We start from the raw sequence: 23400 nt of genomic DNA on the forward strand, positions 1-23400 counted from the left end.
TTTGATAGTGTGCGAGGATACCATTTGACAGCATGGTAAGAATCCGGATCATGCATATCGAACGACTAGGATCGGTCGGCGATAGTACCTCGGGTAGGATCGCTTTCAGCATACCGAATGGTTACTAGCCCAACATGTAGTTGTAGGAATGGCCGATAGTTTTGATAGTGTGCGAGGATACCTTTTGACAGCAAGGTAAGCATCTGGGTCATGCATACCGAAAGACTATGATTGGTCTGCGATAGTACCCCGGATAGGGTCGTGTTCAGAGTGTGCGAGGATACCTTGACAACAAGGATAGCATCCGGGAGAATTCGTATCGTATGGTTACTAGCAACTGAAGTGTTACTTTTGTTGTTGCGTAGGGTTTCAGTTGCTTTTGTTGCATGCAAAGATACAAATGGACAAAAGTGGTTACTATAGATGACTCGCGACGATACCACGTGCACAAGGAATAGTACATTGGGTAGGATCGTTTTGACAGTATGCGAGGATACCTTTGACAACAAGGTAAGCATCCGGGTCATGCAAATTGAACGGCTACTTTCGTGACTCGGTCGGTGGGCGAGGATACATTGCATACCGAATGGTTACTAGCGCAACATATGGCTTTATAAATGGCCGATAAAAGTTACTCTAGGTGAGCCGCAAGGATACAATGGGCATACCGACACAAAGTTATGTATAGGCAATGGACGCAACTATCCCTCTTATAGGATCCCTTTGACGTTGTGCGAGGATACCCTGCGCGCAAGGAAAGCATCCGGGTCATGTATACCCTGCTTGCGTGGCTTAATCGGTGGGCGATAGTACCTCGGATAGGATTGTTTTCAGAGTGTGCGAGGATACCTTGACAACAAGGATAGCATCCGGGGCATTCGTAACGAATGGTTTCGAGCGACCGAAGTGTTACTATGTATCAAGCGTTGGATCACTTTGTTATTGTGGAGGGTTTCGGTTACTTTTGTTGTATGCAAATATACGAATGGATGGAAGTGGTTACTATAGACGACCCACGATGATACCACGTGCACGATGAAATAGTGCATCAGATAGGATCGTTTTGATGGTATGCGAGGATACCTTTGACAACAAGGTAAGCATCCGGGTCATGCATATCGAACGACTACTCTCGTGACTCGGTCGGGGGGGGGGGGGGGGGGGGGGATACATTGCATACCGAATGGTTACTAGCGTAGCATGTAGCTGTAGGAATGGCTGATAGTTTTGATAGTGTGCGAGGATACCTTTTGATGGCAAGGTAAGCATCCAGGTCATGCATATCGAACGACTAGGATCGGTCGGCGATAGTACCTCGGGTAGGTTCGCTTTTAAGAGTGTGCGAGGATACCTTGACAACAAGGCTAGCATCCGGGGTCACTCATATCGAAAGTTACTAGCAACCGAAGTGTTACTATGTGTCAAGCGTCGGATCACGTTATTATTTGCGTAGGTTTCGGTTATATTTGTTGCATGCAAAGATATGAATCGTTTTGATACTGTGCCAGGATACCTTTGACAACAAGGTAAGCATCCGGGTCATGCATATCGAACGGCTACTATCGTGACTCGGTCGGTGGGCGAGGATACTTTAGGGAAAAATTAGGTCCATAGTGCATGAAAGATACAATCATTTTTTATTAGGCTAAATACGAAAATCTGAAAAAGGATACTCAGGTTTAAATCGAAGATTTTGGGTTTCATCTTCATATCAAACCATATTTGTTGTCCTAAGATACAATGTACATATCAACATTGACACTGTAAAGATAGGGTCCTGGCGCCATAAGGTCCTGATGGAATGCGCACTCTTCATTTTTTTCTCAGCATGAGAATGGATCAAGGTTTTTCTTATAGCGGCACCAAATTTTATCGATGGATAAACAAAGACGCCAGTCGTTAATATATTTTGACGCAAAACAACAGGATGCAAACATATGTCCTGAATGTGTTAAAAACTGAAAGGTGCCAGTTCTATACATAACACCTGTAATATAAACCAACAATGCAGATCGAATCTGAGTTTTTCATATAACTAAAGACAAAGGTTGGTGTAACAGATTAAGTAAGAGAGATGCAACCAAAGAATCATGGGAACGGAGTTCAGATATTTGAGTTGCAGTTTCGACAGCAAACACAATTACACTTTCAGACTAAGGGAGAAGAGTTCATCCTAGCCTATTCTGCACTTCAGGCAGAACTTAATACATACACCGTTGGTTACTATGCTATACTTCCAAAGAACTTTATACGATTACGGCCGTTTTTAGTAGCGTTACGTTCTAAAAAAGGAGACGAGCAGTTTTTGTTCGGACGAAATTTTCAAAATCGGGGCGAGTCGAGCTGGAAATGCAAAAAAAGCAAGGAATAGAGTAGGGGCTGGAGAGGTACACGTAGGCCCATGGGGTGGTACTGCTTGCTGCAGCATCGTACCTGAGAGGACGAGATGCGTACCCGAAGCGGGGCAGACAAGTACCTCTCCACCGTGCGGACGTACAGGGGAACAGTGCGTATACATCTGAGGGTCCTAGGCATCTGTACACATACGCCAAGAGTGGTCAACGCTATGGGCGAATCTCCAGCCGAAGCAACGGCTCCAGATTAGGTCACGGCGCCATAAGGTCCGGACCAAATGCACACCCGCACAATACCCCTTACGGTCTTGGAGCAGCTGCAAGGTACTTGTTGCCATCAGCTTCCTATTTTATAGCTGTTTCTACCGAATTTTACACGCTAACAATGTAAAATCAATGTCCTAGTTTGCGAGTCTCAAATGAACTAACATGTCGGAAATTCAATTTGGCTCCCGGGTGCGTATGCTCCCTCTACCAAAAAATCATATTTCGAAATGTCAAAAAATTTGGACAAAAAATTCTGCATGTACATATCCATAATATACGTGTGGTCATCAAGTTTCACGAAAAACCAATATTTTTGTGTGGTCTATATAAAAAAGATAAATTTTATCTTGTGAAAAGCATTATTTTTAGCACTGAACTTTGTCTTTTTTACACACGTCACATGATAAGTCGATTTTTTATGAAACGACTTTGTGAGCACGTAGCACGTGAAGATATACGTGCAAACTTTTAGTTTCAATTTTTAAAAAAAATTAAAATGTATGTAAGATGCATTTCAAAATATAGGAAGCATATGCACCCATGTTCCAAAACACCGCTCCCCTAACATGTGGCCTATGCACCGATTGATGCATGCGCCTTTTTATAACCTTATTGAGAGTTCAAAGTATTACAAAGGATTACATCATGTATCGCATATGGTTGATATGTGTATCAACCATCTAAAGAACAACCGTCTCCAGTCGGCTGGACACCGTAGCCAATCCATCGTGCTTCTCCATTGGTTGTAGGAAAGATCACATACGGATCCAACGTGTAGCCAATGAAATTACTAGTATAAAAGAAATTGATTTTGCATTGTTAAAGATATAATCCTTTCGTACATTCTATGTGGCCCAAATAAAGCACAGACCGCAACTCAAATTTGTACTTTATCTTTTTTTCCAACCCCTGCCAACCAATTTCCAAATAAATTTGTGATATTGTTTTGGGTAATAATGGAGTACTAAAAGTCTTATGAACAATGTGCCACACCAACTTTTGCTGAAAGACATGATATGAATAAATATTGTTTTCATCTTGATCACAACAACAATATTTCTAGAACCTTGCCAATTCCTTTTAGCCAAGTTATCTTTGGTGAGTAGGACATTACAATGCTAGAACCATATAAATATTCTTATTTCCAGTGGTACTTTCATTTTTTAAATATATCTACAAAGTAATCTTGTACGGTCATTCATCTATCTACATATTGAGGGCAGAGGAAATAGAGCCTCTCATGCCTTTGCTACTTGCTGTCGCGGAGAGCTATTTTTATCCAATCAGAGGCTGCCATGTTGGTCTTTTCTTTTTAATTCTCTAATAGGTAATTTTCTGACACAACTTTGCATCCATAATTTCCTATAACTACGGGTACGACAGTCTTATTTTACTCCTCTCTTTTATCCTTCGATGGTAATTCGTCGACACAACTTTTCCGCCGTCATTTTTCGATGATAGTTACCCTACGGTACTTGTTCGCCAATGAGTAATTTCTCTGCAACAATTCACCAATGGTACTTTCCTGTTCTTTGATACGAAAATTGACATAACTTTCCAACCGTCATTTTTCGCCGGTAGTTACCCCAAGATATCTCTTCCACTGTAGTTACTTATCGTACTGTAATTATTAGTCGTATTTTTCCCTTTTCTGTTCTTTGGCAGTAATTTTTCGATGCATTTTCCCAACCGTAATTTTCCACAATAGTACCCCCACATAACTAATCAATGAGGAGTAAAAGTTTTTATCCAATTGATCATCAACGTTCCATTTAAAAATACGAGGGTTTGTCATTTGTCTTAGAGAGGATTGTGAGTTTGGAAAAATATGATAATGACTTGCTATTTCTATGGCAGAGGTGAAAATATGAAAAATGTCGTAGAATGCGAAGCAAGAGTGGTCGATTGATTTTAAGCACAAAGGGTCTAAAATGCCCTTGTGAGCCTCTTCCCGCCGCTCCAAATTCAGCGTTCCAGCGGATAGAGAAAATTACACATAACACCAATATTTGTTACTACCTCTAATCAAAATTAGTTATCACAAGTTCAATGGATCTATCAAGATTTTAAGCAACATTTAATCTAAATCTGCAACAATTAATTTGGATCGGAGGGAGTAAAAAAGTTGTACTCCTATAAAACATAGAATAAAAACTAGGACAATGCCCGCGCGTTGCTGCGAAAAAGCAAAATATATTGATTTTAAAATAAAAATTAAAAATTTCTCTAGCAATATGTCAGAATAATTAAGGTATATTTTTACCGTTCTACACAAATAAAAAAGTTGTAAGATGACTACAGAAGGAAAAAAAAACAATTGAGATCCTCCCCTTCCTTGACACTAAAGCTTCCTGCACGGCGGCACAATCAACACCTGCGTCACTGCGACGCTACGCATGATGACCTTGGAAAGGGGCGGAGCTGTAGAGAGTATCTCCCTGTTGCACAACTAAGCTTGGAGCCTTTGGTACTTGTATTTATGCCTCCCGACTGCACGTTTTGCTGCCTAACCGGATGCACTGCCCCTCGTGGAGCTCACAAGCAGTAGCAAATTTTTTTCCCTGATGAGCCTAAGCAGACCCGCCCCTGGTCCTTGGCTAATCCCCGTATTCACCTCGGTGCATTCAGCGGGTTGATTCTTTACCATTCTTCCAGATCAACATCAACAACAATACAACATTTTTAAATCTTCAGCCGAACAATATAGCGTATAATGTAGACTGCAGAGCTATGTCGGCCAAGTCGCTAGGCAGATCTGAGTCCGCCTGAGCTCCTAGGTCTGGGAGGGGGCAGCGGACGGCTCCAGGGCAGAGAGGAGGTGCTCGGGGCAGCCGGCAACATCATCTAGGCTGGCGCAGAGAGGCGTCGGGGCAGGAGGGGCCTGCAGGATTTGGATCCGTGTCCACCAACTTGCCAACTTGACAGTCCATCTCGCCAAGAAGTCCCAACACCTGTTGTGCATGACGGAGGGGCATTAGCCGAGGTCACGCTGGATGTTCGAAATTCATGAGCACGGACCGGTAGGCGTCATAGCTTTGGCCAGGCAGTCTGTAGACTTCAACTATGCGGATGAGCGTGCAACGCTGATCGGTATGTCATCGTTGACGAAGCTGACCTGGCTATCTCTGAACTCTTATCATGTCTACCGAGGTCAGCGGTTCGGTGGCAGCTTGGAAGGGCCTGGCGGGGAGCCAGCCATCGCCGATATTGGCAAGTTTGAACCAGACATTGTCACGGCATGCAGCCGGCGCCGGCGGGAGCCAGCCATCGTTGTCTCTTCCTCGTCGCTGATGGCGGCAAGCTTGAACCAGACAGTGTCACGGCGTGCAGCCGCCGCTGGCAGCCGGTGAGAGCCAGCCTGCCCAGCCATTGCTGTCTCTACCGTCGTCGAGCCCAGAGCTGCATCGGTCTGGAGTCCTGGCTAGTTACGGTTTTTTTGTTTGGTTCGGAGTCTCCTTGAGACTTTTTGGGCACATACGGTATTTTTGCTCAGGGCGACGTACCAAATTTTTTAGGGGTGATAGAGGGGATAATATTTAATTTTGTGGGAGGGTAAATCGGTCCAAAAAAATGTTGGACCGCAAGAAACCTTATTTTCTTTATTATTAGGTGGTAGTAGGTAGTATAGATAACTTTTGTAGTTGACCGCAACTTTTAGTGTGATATGTTGCTGCTAGCACAAATAGATGTTTTAGGCTCTTGACATGGCAGCGATTTTATCCTCTGCTCTCATGCTGCATTCCTTTTTTTTTCACAATTGTAACTAGCAAGTAGCAATCCAGCCGTGGCGGAGAAGGATTCTTCAAAGTTTCCTAATTTAATTATAAACCCACATACATCGTCGCTTAGAAATAAAATCCATGTTATTCGGCCTATTCCCACCAAACTACAATAGCACCCTGATCAGATCAACCGGGGTTCCAATCATGGAGTCACGGGCCTCACGGCCGTCCAAAGTCGGCCAAGATAGAGATCGAATCAGCGCATTACCGGACGATCTCCTCCTCGGAATCCTTGAACGCCTCAGCCTGCATGAGGCGGTCCGCGCCGGCGCGGTCTCCACGCGGTGGCGGCACCTCCCGCACCAGCTCTCGCGCGTGGACCTCGACGTCGATGACTTCCAGGGCAGATCGCCGGACGCGTTCGCGGGTGCGGTGTGCAGGTTGCTGGATTGCAAGTGCGACTGCAACAGCAGGCGTTCCGTCAAGACCCTCGGCCTCCGCTTCCACCTGTCGGCCCCTAACCTGAGCTCCATCGGCCGCGCCGTCGAGGACACCGTGACCCGTGGCCACACCGAATGCCTCGAGTTCGAGGTAATTCCGCCTACATCCGACTCTGACCTGACAGCCGTCGGGCGCACCGAGCTTGGTCAGCAATTCATGTCCTTCTCTCATGCCTGCCCCATCGCCTTCCGGTGGCTCACGGACCTATCGCTCACGAGCCTCGACCTCGGGGACGCCGACCTGCCGAGCCTCATGGGCGCTTGCGATAAGCTCCAGCACCTCTCCTTAACATCCTGCAGATTCGGTTGGCACTCTGCGCTCCAGATCGACGTGCCCAACTCTGCAATTCAGAGCCTCGACTTCGTCCGCTGTAGTTGCATGCGGATCGAGCTTGTTTCTGTGCCAAAGCTGACGCATCTCATGTGCGAGTCTTGGAACTCCGAGAACACCCCGCTGCGCCTCGGCTATGTACCTCAACTTCGCTCGGTGATCCTCTGTTCTCATGCAGGGGTGTGGCAGGCGCCCTTCGCGCTCAGCGACTGCCTCACAACGGATGTCACCAGCCTGTCGCAGCTGCATCTTAATTTTAGCTGCCAAATGGTAGTCTCTTTAATTTCTGCACCCCACATACAGTATGTTATGATGTTCTTCTATACCGATTTAATCTCTGCGTTTGTCTTCTTCTTTGCAGATTTGGATTAAGCCTGAACATTCGAAACTCCTCACTCCTATATTCCGCAATCTCAAGGATTTGTGGCTTTGGCATATCTTTCCTGAGTGTGATCTCAACTGGACCCTGTTTATCCTTGAAGCTGCGCCTGCCCTGCAATTGCTTATAGTAAGTCTGCTATATCACCTTCCTGTAAATCTGTTACCTTATATGTTTACTTTTATTTGAAAAAGAGCAAATCCTTGCCATCTGCTTCGAGTAAGAGTGTAGTACACATCACCCGCTTTATTACAAAGTATCATGGTCGAAGCGAACAGCTTAACACTTACGAGTAATATATACAGCTGTAACTTGATAGGAATCCCTGAAGCATATGCATTTGCCTTAGTGTATATGGGGTTTTCTTCATGCAAATTCCTCCAAACACTCTACAGGGAATCTCAAACTTTAATACTAGTGTTGATCGATGATGCGATTTTTTTTTGTTGGCAAAGATATGTTTGACTCAACTTTTGCTACATTCTTTTCTCTTCGGTGGGTGTCCATGCGTGAAGTTAAGACGGGCTCGTCATTCCTGCGTCAAAACGTCCGAGTTCAGTGCCGAGAAGGCCAACGTGGTGTGGGAACCATCCAAGGATCTGAAGCGAACTTAAGGTTGCTGGTGATGATAGGGTTCGAGGAGGAAGACAAGGCGACAAACTATATAAGATTTGTCATGGAACGAGTTGTGGGGTTGCGTGGAATCATGCTGTGTGGGTCAAACTTGCGAGGCATGCGATGCCATCGACCTCGAGTCCCCGACAAGATACGAGGCGGATAAAGCCTGCAGGCGTCGCATTAAGGAGCGACTCACACATGGATCCTCTTCGTCCGTGAAGATAATTAACTGCGATCGAGATGGAAATGAACTGGTAATAATTAATCTCATAGATGAAGTGCTCAAAGGTCACAGCTGTTGGTGGAGTGATAGCGTATGAGGGTCAATCAGTCGCAATTTACTTTTATCTTACTTATATATAGGTAGCCAGGAAATACTTTAATTCATGTGGTGTGTTGACTGCAGTCCTCTCTTAGGAAACATTTATGAAAACATGTAGATACAGAAAAACATTAGCATGGCCCTGATGGAACTTTAGTAAACATACATGTAGATACAGAAAAACATTAGCATGGCCCTGATGGAACTTTAGTCGTGGCGATTCGGACCTACCTTCAGATTATAAGCCATTTTTATAAATCTTAGGCTCACTTTTCGTTTGTTCAATTAATGATCTGTTGTGAGAATAGGAAAAGGATCGTCAGACTAAGTCTGATTACTAAATGGTGTTACCATATTTACTAAATGGTGTTACCATATTTAAGTCTGCAATATCGAAAACAATCTGGTACAATGTCACATCAATCTGAGTTCTGAGAGACTGGATTTAGCTCCACTCTTTCGCCATATCCCAAACAGGCAGGTACTTTGCTTTAGCTATTTTGTGCTCATGAAGTGGCCCAAAGATTCAATGTATGTACTCTAGGAATCTAGTACTTCCTCGGATTCATATTACTTGACACTAATATAGATGTATCAAGACATATTTTAATTATAGATACATCTATTTTAGTGACAAGTAATATGGATCGGAGGGAGTATATATATCCACAGATACAAATAACACATTTTGTAGGAGCTGGTACACAGTACACAACAACAATGAATACAAAAGAACAAGTTAATGCAGGCGATTTCTTTTGTTTACTTCATACTTGTGCATTTGGGGTGAAACTGCCTCGTACACTATACATACAGGTGTTCACACAAGTCAAATCAATTCTATTTGGACCATGATGAGTCACTATATTAAGAAGAGGATAAACAGCCATACAACCCAATAACATCAGCTACTCTTCAGCTATCACTTCCACATCATTCATTCATCCTCATCCTCATTTTCACCAATTCCTACCCAGCGAGTGAATGCAAACAGAAATTCCTTGAAGGTAACCATCCCATTCTTGTCCCAATCCATCTCCTCTAGTACCATGTGAAAAATGGACATATATTAGCTTAGAAGAAAAAAAACTAGAGTATCTGCAGAATAATAGTGCAGATTGTCCATTCTAGGTTACAGGATCTTGCAGCTAAGGAGAAGGCAAGGCAGTCAAGAGCACAAAGTATGTTTACAGCTAATTCCGCTAAAAAGGTAGCATCAGGTAGCTATATTTAGAGGGCTGTAGGGCGTTGGTGAATACTCATGATGTGTTTTTCAATGATAGAAAAAAAGGGGAACACGACGTGAGGGGGAAAAATGCGGTGGTTCACAAGTATGGAGAAATAATACGGAGTATAATGTGGTGGTTCAAAGAAAATTGAATTGCAGTAGTTTCCTAGTAAGAAATAGAGAACTCACCAAATCTTTTTATGGCTATACGGCCAGAAGAGCGTTCTCCTGGTATGCTCTCATTTATTGCTTGAATCATCTCATCCTTACTGACGTACCCATCTTTATTCTTATCCAAGAAGACAAATGCATCAACCAAGGTCTCGAAAGTCGACTCGAGATCCCCTAACCCCATCTTTGTTTTCTATGTATTAGGTTAAGGAAGCAGTACACCTCATAAGAGATAAAAACGAATACCACAGAATGAGTAAGACTATTTGTGACATACTCAATACCATCTACGAAATCTTTAAAACAGGTGATAATTTGTTTTGTGGAAAATGGTGTTCTGTTAGCTTAAGATACTGCAGTATCCTCCAACTGTTGCCAAGAAGCAAAAGAACCAGCATAATAAAAAAAATATTTAGTTGACATAGCCCTCTAGCAATGATAACGATGCGATACCAAATTAACAATAAGAGAAGGATCGGCCTGTTGGTGTATAAAGTACGAAGGATACTGCTTCTGACGCGGCGGGTTCATTGAGAAGATAAACAAGGCATAGAAAGACAATGAACTCATTGAACTTCATGCCCATATCTTCATTTATATCACAAGCTTCAAAGAGATCGCTTATCTCCTCCTCCGCGAATGAGATTTCCAGCTTCTGAAAGCAATTCTTCAGTTCCTCTTTATCAATTTCACCATTGGAATCTTCGTCTGAGAAAGGTAGGCAGCAAAAAAAAAGACAGTTCTTCAGCTATTCGATACACACAAAGAAGCATAAAGTAATTGTGTACGGTTGCATAAGTTATTTAATATTTGTGAAAGTGCAACCTGCTTCCACAGTTATATGACGCCACTTGAACTCTAACAATTCATCGACAAGAACAATTGACTTCAAGAATCGATAATGTACCAATCAAATATTCCACTTCCATTTAAAATGTCAAAGCACAATAGGTAAGACGACTACTGCAGTTTATCAATAAGAGGAACAAGTGAAATATGACTTCAAGAATCGATGATGCACTGGTCCACTATTCCACTTCCATTTATAAGTTCAAAACATGGTAAGAAAACTACCGCAATTACGTTCAAGATAAGATTCACTACCTCAATTCACTAACCATGAACACAGAAGGAGAAGAAAAATGACTAGCACACAAATCACGGAGGGCAGCAGAGCTCACCGAACTGCTCAAAGATAGCCTTGCAGTTCCTCAAGCCCTCGTCGATTCTCGGGAACTTCATGATGATGGTGTTGAACGACTTGACCGAAGTCCCGTGCGCGGCCCTCTGCCGCATGGACTCCACCATCTTGCTCTCCAGCTTCAGGCCATGCGAGCCCCGCTTGGTCGAGTCGAGGCGTCCAAACACGCCCCCCATGCCGGCAATTCACTCGGTGTCGACAACTGGATAGACACGGAACAGCAGCACCTGAAATGAGCAATGCTTGTCAGTTTGCCACCCAGATCTCAAAGCACGGCAGCTGCTTCGTGCAGTATAATATTGGGTTCTGCAAGTAGTTGGAACCAAACTCAGCCCGCCCGCCCGCCCGCCCGCCGCTAATTAACAACATACGGAGTATCAACGAGTCACAGCTCACAAGAGCTAGAGTACTTGGACGCAATATAATAATCGACGCGAGTAGAAGCTAACATGGGGAAAACCTAAGCAAAAGAGCCCACCGAATTCCGCCTACCTACCCACCAGGTCGGCCCAGTTCAGCTGTCGCGGACAGCCGAACCATCGTCTACCAGAGGGCGAAGCTTTGGGTGCCTACGGCCTACGCACGCGCGAGACGAACAGGCTAGCCACAAAAACATTGCAGAATCAAACCGCGAGGGAGGAGGGGGGGGGGGGGGGGGGGGGGTAAACAGCAGAAGAGCTTGCCTTACCTGGGGCTTCGAGGATCGGCGATGCGGGCGAGGTTCTCCGGCGGGTTGAGGTCCTCCAATCGGCGGCGGGGATCGAAGTGCGATTTCTTCTCCTTTCCGCCGCTTGGGGATTGTTCGAGTGTGGGACGAGGGAGAGAAGCTTTCCTTTTGGGCGAGAACGGCGTGACGCGACGCGGCGGCTGAGGGCCGGACCACGAGTGCTCGGTGTCACTGACACGTGGGGCAGGAAGGAGTGGGACCCGGATGCAAGTTAGTGGTACGTGGAGCGAGGGGTGTGGTACTGTGGTGGCTCGGTTGCGTGGGGATCGCCATGACTTCGGGGAGATGACACGCGTGCCTCGTGAATGGAAGAGTCAACCTCAGACCGCTGTCGCCTCGCTGTCGCCGTTTCCATTTCTTGAGTTTTTTAGGCACCACCGCACCACCTAGCAATAGCATACCATCGAACGGGAAAATATCACATCGTATCACTTTTCAAAATACACATGTACGTACAAGTTACTAAAAAGTTTTTTAAAAAATACGAGTGTGTTCAGAAGACCTGTGATCCGTGTAATTTTTAGGACCAATTTCAAATGCACAAAGAGAAACGAAATACTAGATGAATTGATATGTGAGTACTACCATTTGTGCTTTTACTCTTTTTTACACTATTCTTGTTTGTTTTGTCTTTTATTGTTTCTTTGTCTATTTAGAATCTGGTTCTGACCAATTTAGGGATTACAAACACACGTCCGGCATATGATGCTCAACAACCAACTTAGAGCATCCCCACTCGTTGGCGCTCCCCACGCCCAAATCCGGCGAAATTTTCGTCCGGATTGGAGGAAGATTTGGCGTGGGGAGCGCCGAAGTTCCAGCCGTCCCCCCGGCAGGAAACCCCCAACCTCGACCATTTGACATATTTCAAACAAATTTAACATAAAATTTAACAAGTTCGGCGACCAAAAGTACGAAAATTGCTGAAACAAATTCGGCGATAATCAGTACAATGTTTAACAAGTGCTGAAACAAATGAAGCACACAATTTCACAATTTTTCAAACAAATTAAGACAGACTAGTTGGCGTCGGCGTTGGCGTTGCCTCAGTAGCCTCCATATGTGCTCCACCAGATCATCTTGCAAAGAATGATGCATTGTAGAGTCTCGAATCTCCCGGCGCATAGCAAAAAAGGCGGCCCATGATGGAGGCACTGGTGATTAGGCCGTGCAAGAGGACCCTCTCTCTCATATGGTGCTTCTTGCTCACCAGAGGAACCGGATGCTTTCGCTCATTTTCAATAATCATATTGTGTAGGCACACACAGCGGTTCATCACCTCCCACATCCGATCTTTCGACCAAGTCATAGCGGGGAACCTGACGACAAGAAATCTCTCGCTGGAGGACACCAAATGCACGCTCGACGTCTTTTCGGCAAGCTTCTTGTTTCTTGACAAACTCGCAAAGTTTGGGGGTGCTAGGGTTGGAGATAGTCTTCACAAATGTTGCCCACTTTGGATAGATACCGTCTGCAAGGTAGTATCCTTTGTTGTAGTGCCGACATTGATCACATAGTCCACCGGGGGAGCATGACCCTCAACAAGCTTGGAAAAGACCGGGGAGCAGTTTAGGACGTTGATGTCATTGTTGGATCCAGGCATACCAAAGAAAGAGTGCCAAATCCAGAGATCATGGGTAGCCACTGCTTCAAGTATCATAGTGCAGCCTTTTTTGTGACCCTTGTAAATTCCCTGCCACGCAAACGGACAGTTCTTCCGTTGCCAATGCATGCAGTCAATGCTTCCAAGCATCCCTGGAAAACCCCTAGCTTCATTGGTTGCAAGGATCCTCTGAGTGTCTTCGACAGTGGGTGATCTCAAGTAGTAGTCCCCGAACACTGCTATGACGGCCCTGCAGAACCGGTAGAAACAATCAAGGGCGGTGGACTCCGCCATCCGAAGATAGTCATCTGCAGTATCACCGGGAGCTCCATACGCCAGCATCCTCATAGCCACTGTGCACTTCTGCAGTTGACGAAAATCCAACCAAACCGGCAATCCGCCTTGCATCTCGAAGTAGGGATCAAAGTCTCGGATGGCATACACAATTTGCAGAAATAGCTTTCTGCTCATCCTGAAACAACGCCGGAAAACACTCTCACCGTGCAATGGATTGTCGGCGAAGTAGTCGGCGTACAACATGCAGTAGCCCTCCATTCGCTGTCTCGGCTTGCACTTCCGGCGACCTGGTGCCGACCCACCACGTCGACCAGTTGCCAGTCCGGCGTACATGCTTGCCAAGCAACCGAGGATCATCATGTGCTCGTCTTCTTGGGCGGCTGCTGCCATCTCTTCTTGCATAAGCTCGACGAACATCTGCTCCTCCTCTTCGTCCGAGTCCATGGCCGGCGAGGCAAATGGACGAACACCTGACGGGCGTGGTCGAGGCAACCCGAGCCGCGAGCGACGAGGAGCCGGCCAAAGTCGGAGAACAGGCCGGCGGAAGAGCAGCCAGATAGGCCGTCGTCGAAAGGCGGCGGAATCTGGGCAACAAGCCGGCGGGATGGTGCCGGCGGCGAGAGAGATATGAGGGGTGGGGGAGATTTTGAGCGACGTGGCGGTGGGATTCGTGCGTCGAGTCACCGACAGATCGGGCCCTTCCCCGCTTTTCACTCGTCCGGAGTCCCCGAGCGCGCCCCGGGGGGCCGGGGATGGCGTGGGCTCGCCGGATGGATGAAGGGCCAAATCCGGACGAAAACGAGGAACCGGGGGCGCGACTGGGCCGAATTTCGCCGTCCGGATGGAAAAAACGTCGCTCGGGGGCCTCGTCGGGGGGACGAGTGGAGATGCTCTTACGTACCAAGGGGCAAGGCATATACCAAAGACCGTCTTCCATCATGCACGCCGGATTAAGGACAAACGTTAAAAGGTCGCCAACCTCCTCTTAGGACCACATGGTTCCCATTCCACCTAGAGCTTACCACAGCGATATCAATATGAGAATACAATTGAGCTACGGAATGTGAATATTCGCCTGCTCTGGGGTTAGGTTATCAAACTCGTTGGTGTGTAGGTCTGGCAGGCTGCTACGTGGTCGCCACTGAACTTGGACACCCACTTGGAGAGCTGCAACTGGTTGTCGTGATCTGCGTCGTCTTTGTAAGGCAAAACCTTTGGCTCGCTCCCTACTCACAATCGATAAAAGAAGCAACAGACCACGAATGCAAGCATTCGTACCAGTCCTACAACAAGCTTCATCCGACTACACGGATAAAGATTTACCTTTGGGTGCTTGCAATTGTAGCATCGATTGAAATATCAAGAATAAATTAATAAGCATTCAAGAACAAAGATATACAACAAGCTAGTTGCTAATTGTGGAAAGAGATATTTCGGCTCATTTCCCCCTCCCCCACTCTCTCGTGAGTGAACAGTGCTTTGAGAGTCCTTTACTCTCAGCCGGCTCCCCTCTCCCTCTCTTCCGGCGGCCTCGCCGGCCGGAGTGACTGGGAGAGGGGAGGCCGGTCCCTCTCTGTAGATAGTAGTCCAGGTTTAGTTTCTGTTTCCCTAGTGGAGTATGGCGATGTGCCGGCGGATGGAGAGTTGCTCGCGCTTCCAAGCGGCGCTGGGTGGCCGATGATGAAGATCCTGTTGGTGACAGCGGCGTGGTGCTGGTGGTCGCCGCGCAAGATCTTCCTCTCCCTGTCCGAGAATAAGCTTGAAGAGGTGGCCAGGGCTCTGGATCTAGGTTTCGAAGTCATGCCTGCTGTTGCTGGATCTGGCGACAGCCGATGCAGAGGTGACTCTCTCTTCTCCCGTCATCGTGGTGGTGGCGGAAGGGAGGCTGAGGTGTGCGATGTTCGTGTCTGGCCGCTGCATCCGCAGCAGTGGAGTATGCAGGCTTCTCGTCGGAGGTATCTCATGGCGCCGCTGTCGCCGGATCTGATGGCCGAAGGGCGGCCCCTCCACCCTAGGAGGATTCATACGGCGCCACTGTCGCTGTATTTCATGGCCGTAGGGTGGCCCCTCCTTCCTCAGCCGGCGCTTGCTCGTCGTCTGCAGGACTTCTTCAACCTCCAATCATCTACACGGAAGCTCATCAGCATCGTCGGAGTTTGCTCCCGTCTCCATGCCCCAAGTGGTTTCGTCCCCGGCGGCGTGGAGGTTGGCTCCGACGAGTTTGACGGTGGTGGATTAGGAGCTGGCCTTGATCGCGTTTTCTTGCGTCGGTCAAAGGGCCTTGTTGCAAAAAGCTTGGGTCGGGTTGTAATTTTTCTTTTCTTCATGACCCTTTCTGTAATTGTAACTCCACCGCTGATAATGAAGCTCTAGGTCCTTCGGGGCCTCTCCTGTTCAAAAAAAAAGTTGCTAATTGTGGTATAGTATAAAGTATTTTATATCTAAAGTTGTTGTACTACGAAATCTGAATACATATGATGCACAGCTTCAAAACAATCAGGTTGTGAGTAACTACATATTCTATATTGCAGCATTAATCTTTCAAAACAATTAGGTTGTCTGGAACTACATATTGAAGAGATCTGAATACTCTGAATTATAGCATTTGGACATTAGTCTTTAACTAGCAATGAATTGTAACAAACACAACTAAACATGTATCATCTATGATAAGCCAATAAGCCTGCAAGATTAGTTAATTTACAAGGTTGTTTCCATGGTGATGCCAACTAAAGACTAGATTTTTTATAAAGGTTGGTCATTCATTTGGATATTACTAGTAATCTTGCCAATGCACCAAAGCCCAAGGAAAAACATTTCTGAAGGTCATGCCCTTAAGTGGCAGCACAACTCATCACAAGTTATTTAATCTACCAAACTAAAATCAGTCGCTAGAACTGAACAAGGCCACAAACGGAAGTCGGTAGCTATAAGGTTTTGAAAGGTACAGACGGAAGTACGAGCTAATCCCGTCACAATTGGATGCATGCGTGGATGGGTTAACAAGATTATCAAGAATAATACCTTGTTCTTGAAAGTTAGCGACAGAGAAGTTCCAAGAACAGGAGGCAAGTTGTCACGAACAAGTTGGACCTAGTATTTTCTAGATCGACCCCTTTCCCTATCGATAACAAGTTGCAGATCAGATACATCGGGTTGGTGGGCTGAACCGAACCCGTTGAATCATAACCGAAAGGAAAATGATGGGATTCCCCCGGACGATGGAACGCCCCGCAGCCTCCTCCTTCCGCGTGTGACGCGTGTCCACGGGGCCCACCGAACTGCATGTCATCCCTTCCTTTCCTAGCCACTTGTTTTCTTTTGTTATTCTCTCGCTCTCGCGTACCTTATCCTCTCACGTTTTTGCAGACCATGGAGCCAAGGCGGAGGAAGCCGGCGGAGGAGGCCAGCAAGGGAGCCTCCCCGCACGAGGTCGAGCTCCAGCGCGGGTGGCTGCTATGCCACCGGGAGGGGATCACAGCGCGGAGGCGGTCGACCTGCGGCGCGCTGGCAGCGAGCATGAGGATCTCCGCCTCGTGGGAGTTGGAGGTTGCCGGCCGCCCCTGGCCTTCGTCCTCAACCGGCCGCTCTTAGGAGAGCTACTAGCGCCGCTGCCCGTCTCACCGAGGCGCCCTGCTGAAAGAACATTTCCCGCCCTTTTGGGTTTTGTGTGTTTAATGTCAACACTAGGTATATATTTATGTGTGTTGATGTAGACAGGTACAAGTTATCAAGAAATATGTTGGATCGGTGAAATGGTATGTCTGTTCTGAAGTTCTGCAAGTCTTTTTGTTTCTGGCGGAAGTTCCGGCCACAGCCGACGGAAGTTCCGCCCTGGTACATTCAGCAGAAGCCTCTCAGCGCAGTTCTGTGTGCAGCTGTTATTCCCTGACCGGAAGTTCCGGTGGAGTTGGCCGGAAGTTCCGGTCAGCGGAACTTCCGCCCAACTTCCGGACAAGTTCCGGAATTCTGGCATTGTGGCTCAGTAATGTCCGGTATGGTTTTCGCCAAATTCCGGAACTTGGCCGGAACTTGGCCGGAACTTCCGGTCACCGGAAGTTCCGCCCAAGTTCCGCCCCAACATCTTTTGATCTGGACGTCTGACGAAGGCGGAAGTTCCGGCCCTCATGGCCGGTACTTCCGGTGGAAGCCGGAACTTCCGGTCCTCCTGGCCAGAACTTCTGGTGTTAGTGGATTTCGCCCCAACGGTCAGATCTGAGAGCTCCAATCATATAAATAGCTTTCTTCTCCAAAGGGACAAGTTGCTCAATCATTGCAAGAAAAATCTGCCAAGCTTCACCACCATTAGAGCCACCTCAAGAACACAAGATTTGCAAGATCTCCTTCCTCCCCCAACCAAAGCTCTTGATCTTTGGAGATTCGAAGGACAAGACACCGATCTACATCCTCACCGAAGCGTTTTTCATTTCCCCCTATCTTGTTTGAGGGATCTCATGCTAGTGTTCCTATTTGGTTCCCTAGTTGATTTGTGTTGATGTGTTGTTGTTGATTGTTGTATTGTTACAGATTTGGGAGCCTCCAATTCAGTTGTGGATGTGTGCCCCAAGAACCTTGTAAAGGCCCGGTTTCTGCCTCGAGGAAATCCCTTAGTGGAAGTGGGCTAGGCCTTCATGGCGTTGCTCACCGGAGATCTGAGTGAAGCCTTCGTGGCTATTGGTTTGGCTTTCGTAGCAACCACACTCCTCCAAACGTAGACGTACCTTCTTGCAAAGGAAGGGAACTACGGGAATCATCTCCGTGTCATCGCGTGCTCCACTCTCGGTTACCTCTATCCTATTCTATCTCTTATATTGCTTAGCTATATCTTGCTTAGTTGTTTGCCTTGTCATATAGGTACATTCACTTATATTGCTTAGCTATATCTTGCTTAGTTGTTTCCATGGATGCTCAAATGGAAAGCATGAGAAAAATTATTTCCGAGCTTTTGACTCCTCCCCGTCCCGTGGCTCCCACCATAGAGGTTAATGTCACAGATGCGTTAGTAGAGGATGATACTTCGGTATTACCCTCCGCTACCACACCCGTGGATGGTGATAACTTAAACACTATCAAACCGCCCATTGCATCTCCCAAGGGAACTAGTGGAAGTGAGAGCTACAATCGAGTACCTCCACCTTTTCTATCTCCCGATATACCGGTTCCCCATCCTCATATAAACATCCGGGGCGACCCACCTAAGTTTTCCGTTAATGATTATGATACTTGGCAATTTGAGTTTAGCTCTCATGTTCGCAGTGCCTCCAATGAACTTCGGAGAATCATCGTGGAAGGCTTCAAGCCTTACAACCCCGACAAGTTGACTAGAAGAGAAGCGGTTGATAGTCAACTCAACAACATCACCTTGCACATGATTCAAACTAGTGTGGGGACAAAGGAGTTGTCTCGTGTTCGGCACTTCACCACCGCCAAGGAAGCATGGGATGGTTTGGCCGCGAGTTGCATTGGAAGTGAGAGCACAAGAAGGAACAAGTATAATGCTCTTCGGAATAAAGCCGAAGGATTCATGAGGCTACCGGATGAAGATCATGAAGACATGTATGGAAGACTTCTCACCGTTTCCGGTGCCTTCCGGAATGTTGGTGCCACTCACATTGATGACTCTTGGATCAAGGAAAAGTACATTGATTGCATGATGCCGTTTGAGCCTATTGATGTCAAGACTCTCGTCGGTAGAGAATGCTATGCCTCTCTCACCTCTCAACAAGCCGTGCACGTCATATAGCTCTCAAGGTGGTTGAGCAAAACTCTCATGATTCTCGCAATCGTGCTCTTGGTATGTCAAAAGGGTCCAACCTTGCCTTGGTGGTCAACTCCGTGGAAGAAGTGATTCCTCAAGAATCTTATAGGGCATCTTGGAGCATGTCCTATCCGGAAGACTTGGAACACCACTACCATGACCACATGGCGTTCCATGCAAACACCTTTTGGATTGACCCATCCAAGGCCAAAGAAGACAACATCAAGAGAAACAACTCAAGGGGTCCCTCAAGCTCGGGCCCAAGAACAAGATCTTGCTACAATTGCAATGACAAGCACCATTTCATTGCCGAATGTCCCTATGAGAATAGGGAGTCTCATGGTGGAAGGCTCATTCCCAAGGACAAGAGCAAAGACTCAAAGGGCAAGTATTCAAAACCCCCCAACAAGAAGTTCTATAACAAGAACAAGAAGGGCAAAAGGCCCTCAAGGATTGTGCTAGTCACTAAAGAAGAATACTCTTCCGATGAGATTGAAAGTGCTAGTGATGATGAAGAGGAAAGCTCAAGAGAAGTGGCCGCCATTGCCACTACCAACATTCCCTCTTCCTCTCTCTTTGATTCACCCAATGAGAACCCTCAATTCAAGAATGCACATTGCTTCATGGCAAGGTCCACCTTGGACACATCTATTGTGCTATCAACTCAAGAAGAGTATACCTCCGGAGATGATGATGTTGATGATGAAGAAGATGCAACCTCAAATGGATTGGTTGCCCTTGCCTCCCTCTCCACTAACTCTTCATCAACAAGTGAATCTCCCAATGAGGTCATTCATGTGGAGGAAGAAAGTTGCCTCATGGCTAAATCTTCCGAGGTATCACCTCCTAACCCCTCTACGCCTAACATTTCAAATGATCTAGGGGTTGATCTTGCTAGTCTAAAAGTGAAACAAGAAATGCTAGAGTTTGATGATTTCATTCTTAACCTACAAGGTAACACTAAGAAGCATGTTTCAAGTCTCATGGTTCGTATAGCTCAACTAAATGATACTCTTGAGAAAAAGTGCCAAATAGAAAGAGAAGACTCTCTAGAAATACATGCTCTTAAAAATGCTCTTGAGGAATGTCAAGAAACTATAGCATCTCTTGAAGAGAGGCTAGAAAATCTTGAAGAACCTCAAGATAAACTTAACAAGCTCACTAAAGCTAGAGATCTTGCTAGAGCTAAGACTAAAGTGCTTAAAGGAAAAGGCCAAATTTGGTGTTGATCATGAGAAACTTGTGAAGGATCTAGATGAACTAGACAAGGCTCACAAAGCCTTGAAGAGTGAATACTCTCTCCTCTCCGAGTCTTATGAGCAACTTCAAATTAGGCTTGCTTCATATGACATACCTAGTACCTCTACTCCTTCATGTGATCATGCAAATATTATTGAGGAAAATGCTAGGTTGAAAGATGAACTTGCTAAGGCCTCCTCTCCCCAAAGTAAACTTTCCTTGGATGATCTTTTGAGTAAGCAAAGGTCAAACAATGGGAAGGAGGGACTTGGTTTCAATACCAAGGCTAAAAAGGCAAACAAGCCAAAAGCCAAGCCCGCACAAAAGAAGGTCACCACTAATGGTGAAACCCAAAAGGGAAAAACCATTATTGATGATGGTGCGGGAATTGATAACCCTCACTATGTTCTTTTTAAAGATTATTATGGTGATGTTTATGCTAAATATGTTGGTCCATATGATGGTTATGTTGCTTGGTCTATTTGGGTCCCAAAGACCCTTGTTGCTAACAAAAGAGGACCCATTGAAAAATGGGTACCTAAATCCAAGAATTGATCTCATGTAGGACTATGCCACGGAGGTTCAAAATGGGTACTTGATAGTGGATGTACAAGTCATATGACCGGCGGCAAGAACCTCGTCAAGGAGTTGAGGCCCAACATAAATCATATCACCGTCTCCTTTGGCGATAATTCTACATCCGAGGTATTGGGTTTTGGCAAGGTTGTGGTTGCACACAACATTACTCTTGTGGATGTCATGCTTGTCAAAACCCTTGGTTACAATTTGCTTTCCGTTTCTGCCCTTGGCAAGATGGGTTTCGCCGTATTTATTGATAATGATATTGTGGTCCTCTTGTGGAGCAAGACTCTAAAAGTCGCTTTCGTTGGGTATCGCGAACACAACTTGTATGTGGTGGACTTTTCGGGGACCACCACGACAAGTGCGATGTGCCTATTCGGAAAGGCGGACGTGGGTTGGTTGTGGCATCGCCGCCTAGCCCATGTCAACATGAGAACTTTGCAAAGTCTTCACAAGGGGAACCATATTGTGGGACTAATGGAAAATGTGTCTTTTGCCAAAGATCGTGTTTGTAGGGCTTGTGTTGAAGGCAAAATGCATGACTCTCTGCATCCAAGCAAGACCATCATCTCTTCCAAGAGGATCTTGGAGCTCCTTCATGTGGATCTCTTTGGTCCCGTTACTCATGCAAGTCTTGGTGCAAAGAAACATTGCTTGGTGATTGTTGATGACTACTCAAGATACACTTGGGTCTACTTTCTCAAGACGAAAGATGAGACTCAACAAATATTCATTGACTTTGCTACCGAGGTGCAACGCCAACACAACCTCCTCATTATGGCAATAACAAGTGACAACGGCTCCGAGTTCAAGAACTACACACTCAATGATTTTCTTAGTGATGAGGGGATTCGACATCAATATTCCGCTGCTTACACCCCTCAACAAAATGGTGTTGCGGAGAGGAAGAACCGGACTCTTATGGATATGGCAAGGTCTATGATGGCGGAGTATAAATCCCGCTATAACTTTTGGGCCGAAGCCATCTCCACCGCTTGTCACTCCTCTAACCGGCTCTATCTCCGCAAGGGCTTGAACAAGACTCCATATGAAATACTCACCGGGAACAAGCCTAACATCTCATACTTCAAGGTGTTCGGGTGTAAGTGTTTCTACAAAATCAAAGGGGTTCGTTTATCTAAATTTGCTCCTAAAGCTTTGGAGGGTATATTTGTTGGTTACGGTGCCAAGTCTCACACTTATAGAATCTTTGATATAGCCTCCGGGATTATCATCGAATCTTGTAGTGTGAGGTTCGAAGAAAATGATGGCTCCCAAGTGGGGCAAGTTGATGTATGTGCAGGTGATGAAATACCTCAAGATGCCATAGTAAGAATGGGTGTGGGATTTTTCCGCCCCGTTGAGGGACACGGTGTGGCGTCTCGGGAAGGACTATGCTCTACCACGGTGGAGCCCTCATCTTCTCAACATAAACAAACTCCATCAAGTGAAGCAAATGATGCACCAACCCAAGAACAAGAACAAAACCCTCCCTCTTGTGTGCAAGATCAAGGACAAGATCAAGGACAACATCAAGGACAAGATCAAGGTTAAGATCAACCAAGAATTCATGATGGCTCCGACGAGTATCCATTGGATATTTGCTCCACACCAAATGATGTCCAATATCAAGCACATGAGGTTGAGCACTCTCAAGAAATTGAAGTTGCTCAAGTTGAAGGTCAAGACGGGGACACAAATGATCAAGTTGATCAAGTGACACCTCCAAGGCCAAGAAGAACCAAGGAGGAGATCGAGGCCCGTCGTCTAGCAAGAAGAGAAAGGCAACTTGAGCGTCTTGAACACACACATGGCAAGGTTCTTGGTGATGTAAGGGCAAAGGTTTCCACAAGAAGGCAATTGGCTAACTTTAGCAACCATCATGCTTATATCTCCTTAGTGGAACCCAAGAAAGTATTTGAAGCTCTTGAAGATTCGGATTGGTTGGAAGCTATGCACGAAGAACTCAACAATTTCAAGCGCAACAAAGTGTGGACCTTAGTAGAGAAGCCAAAGGGGTGCCGCAATGTTATTGGCACTAAATGGATATTCAAGAACAAGCAAGATGAGTTTGGAAATGTTGTGAGGAACAAGGCAAGAT

General features: G+C 46.2%; 2 protein-coding genes across 2 annotated transcripts; one reads left to right on the forward strand and one right to left on the reverse strand.

The window, feature by feature from the left end:
- The first annotated feature begins 6481 nt into the window (after nucleotides 1–6481).
- On the forward strand, nucleotides 6482–8754 carry LOC127313039 (F-box protein At4g22280). Its single transcript, XM_051343571.2, has 3 exons — nucleotides 6482–7444; nucleotides 7536–7682; nucleotides 8069–8754. Exons 1-3 carry the CDS (start codon nucleotides 6482–6484, stop codon nucleotides 8165–8167), a joined length of 1209 nt encoding a protein of 402 aa, XP_051199531.1. The 3' UTR covers nucleotides 8168–8754.
- A 425-nt stretch (nucleotides 8755–9179) lies between these two features.
- LOC127313040 (probable calcium-binding protein CML21) lies at nucleotides 9180–11932 on the reverse strand. The gene is made up of 5 exons (XM_051343572.2): nucleotides 11782–11932; nucleotides 11074–11320; nucleotides 10401–10600; nucleotides 9911–10085; nucleotides 9180–9534 (listed from the first exon to the last, which is right to left on the reverse strand). The coding sequence occupies exons 2-5, from the start codon at nucleotides 11267–11269 to the stop codon at nucleotides 9431–9433; spliced, it is 675 nt and encodes a 224-aa protein (XP_051199532.1). The 5' UTR covers nucleotides 11270–11320; nucleotides 11782–11932; the 3' UTR covers nucleotides 9180–9430.
- Nucleotides 11933–23400: the final 11468 nt, after the last annotated feature.

The sequence above is a fragment of the Lolium perenne genome, chromosome 7 (assembly GCF_019359855.2).
Source record: "Lolium perenne isolate Kyuss_39 chromosome 7, Kyuss_2.0, whole genome shotgun sequence".
Classification (NCBI taxonomy): domain Eukaryota; kingdom Viridiplantae; phylum Streptophyta; class Magnoliopsida; order Poales; family Poaceae; genus Lolium; species Lolium perenne.

Excerpts from the sequence above, each read along its gene's own strand:
- LOC127313039 (XM_051343571.2), top strand. The coding sequence starts at position 6,482 with ATGTTATTCGGCCTATTCCCACCAAACTACAATAGCACCCTGATCAGA. Across the intron at positions 7,445-7,535 it reads TTAATTTTAGCTGCCAAATG|ATTTGGATTAAGCCTGAACA; the intron begins GTAGTCTCTTTA and ends TCTTCTTTGCAG. Across the intron at positions 7,683-8,068 it reads CTGCCCTGCAATTGCTTATA|TTAAGACGGGCTCGTCATTC; the intron begins GTAAGTCTGCTA and ends CCATGCGTGAAG.
- LOC127313040 (XM_051343572.2), bottom strand. The coding sequence starts at position 11,269 with ATGGGGGGCGTGTTTGGACGCCTCGACTCGACCAAGCGGGGCTCGCAT. Across the intron at positions 10,601-11,073 it reads GGCTATCTTTGAGCAGTTCG|ACGAAGATTCCAATGGTGAA; the intron begins GTGAGCTCTGCT and ends TACCTTTCTCAG. Across the intron at positions 10,086-10,400 it reads AACCCGCCGCGTCAGAAGCA|AAAACAAAGATGGGGTTAGG; the intron begins GTATCCTTCGTA and ends CCTAATACATAG.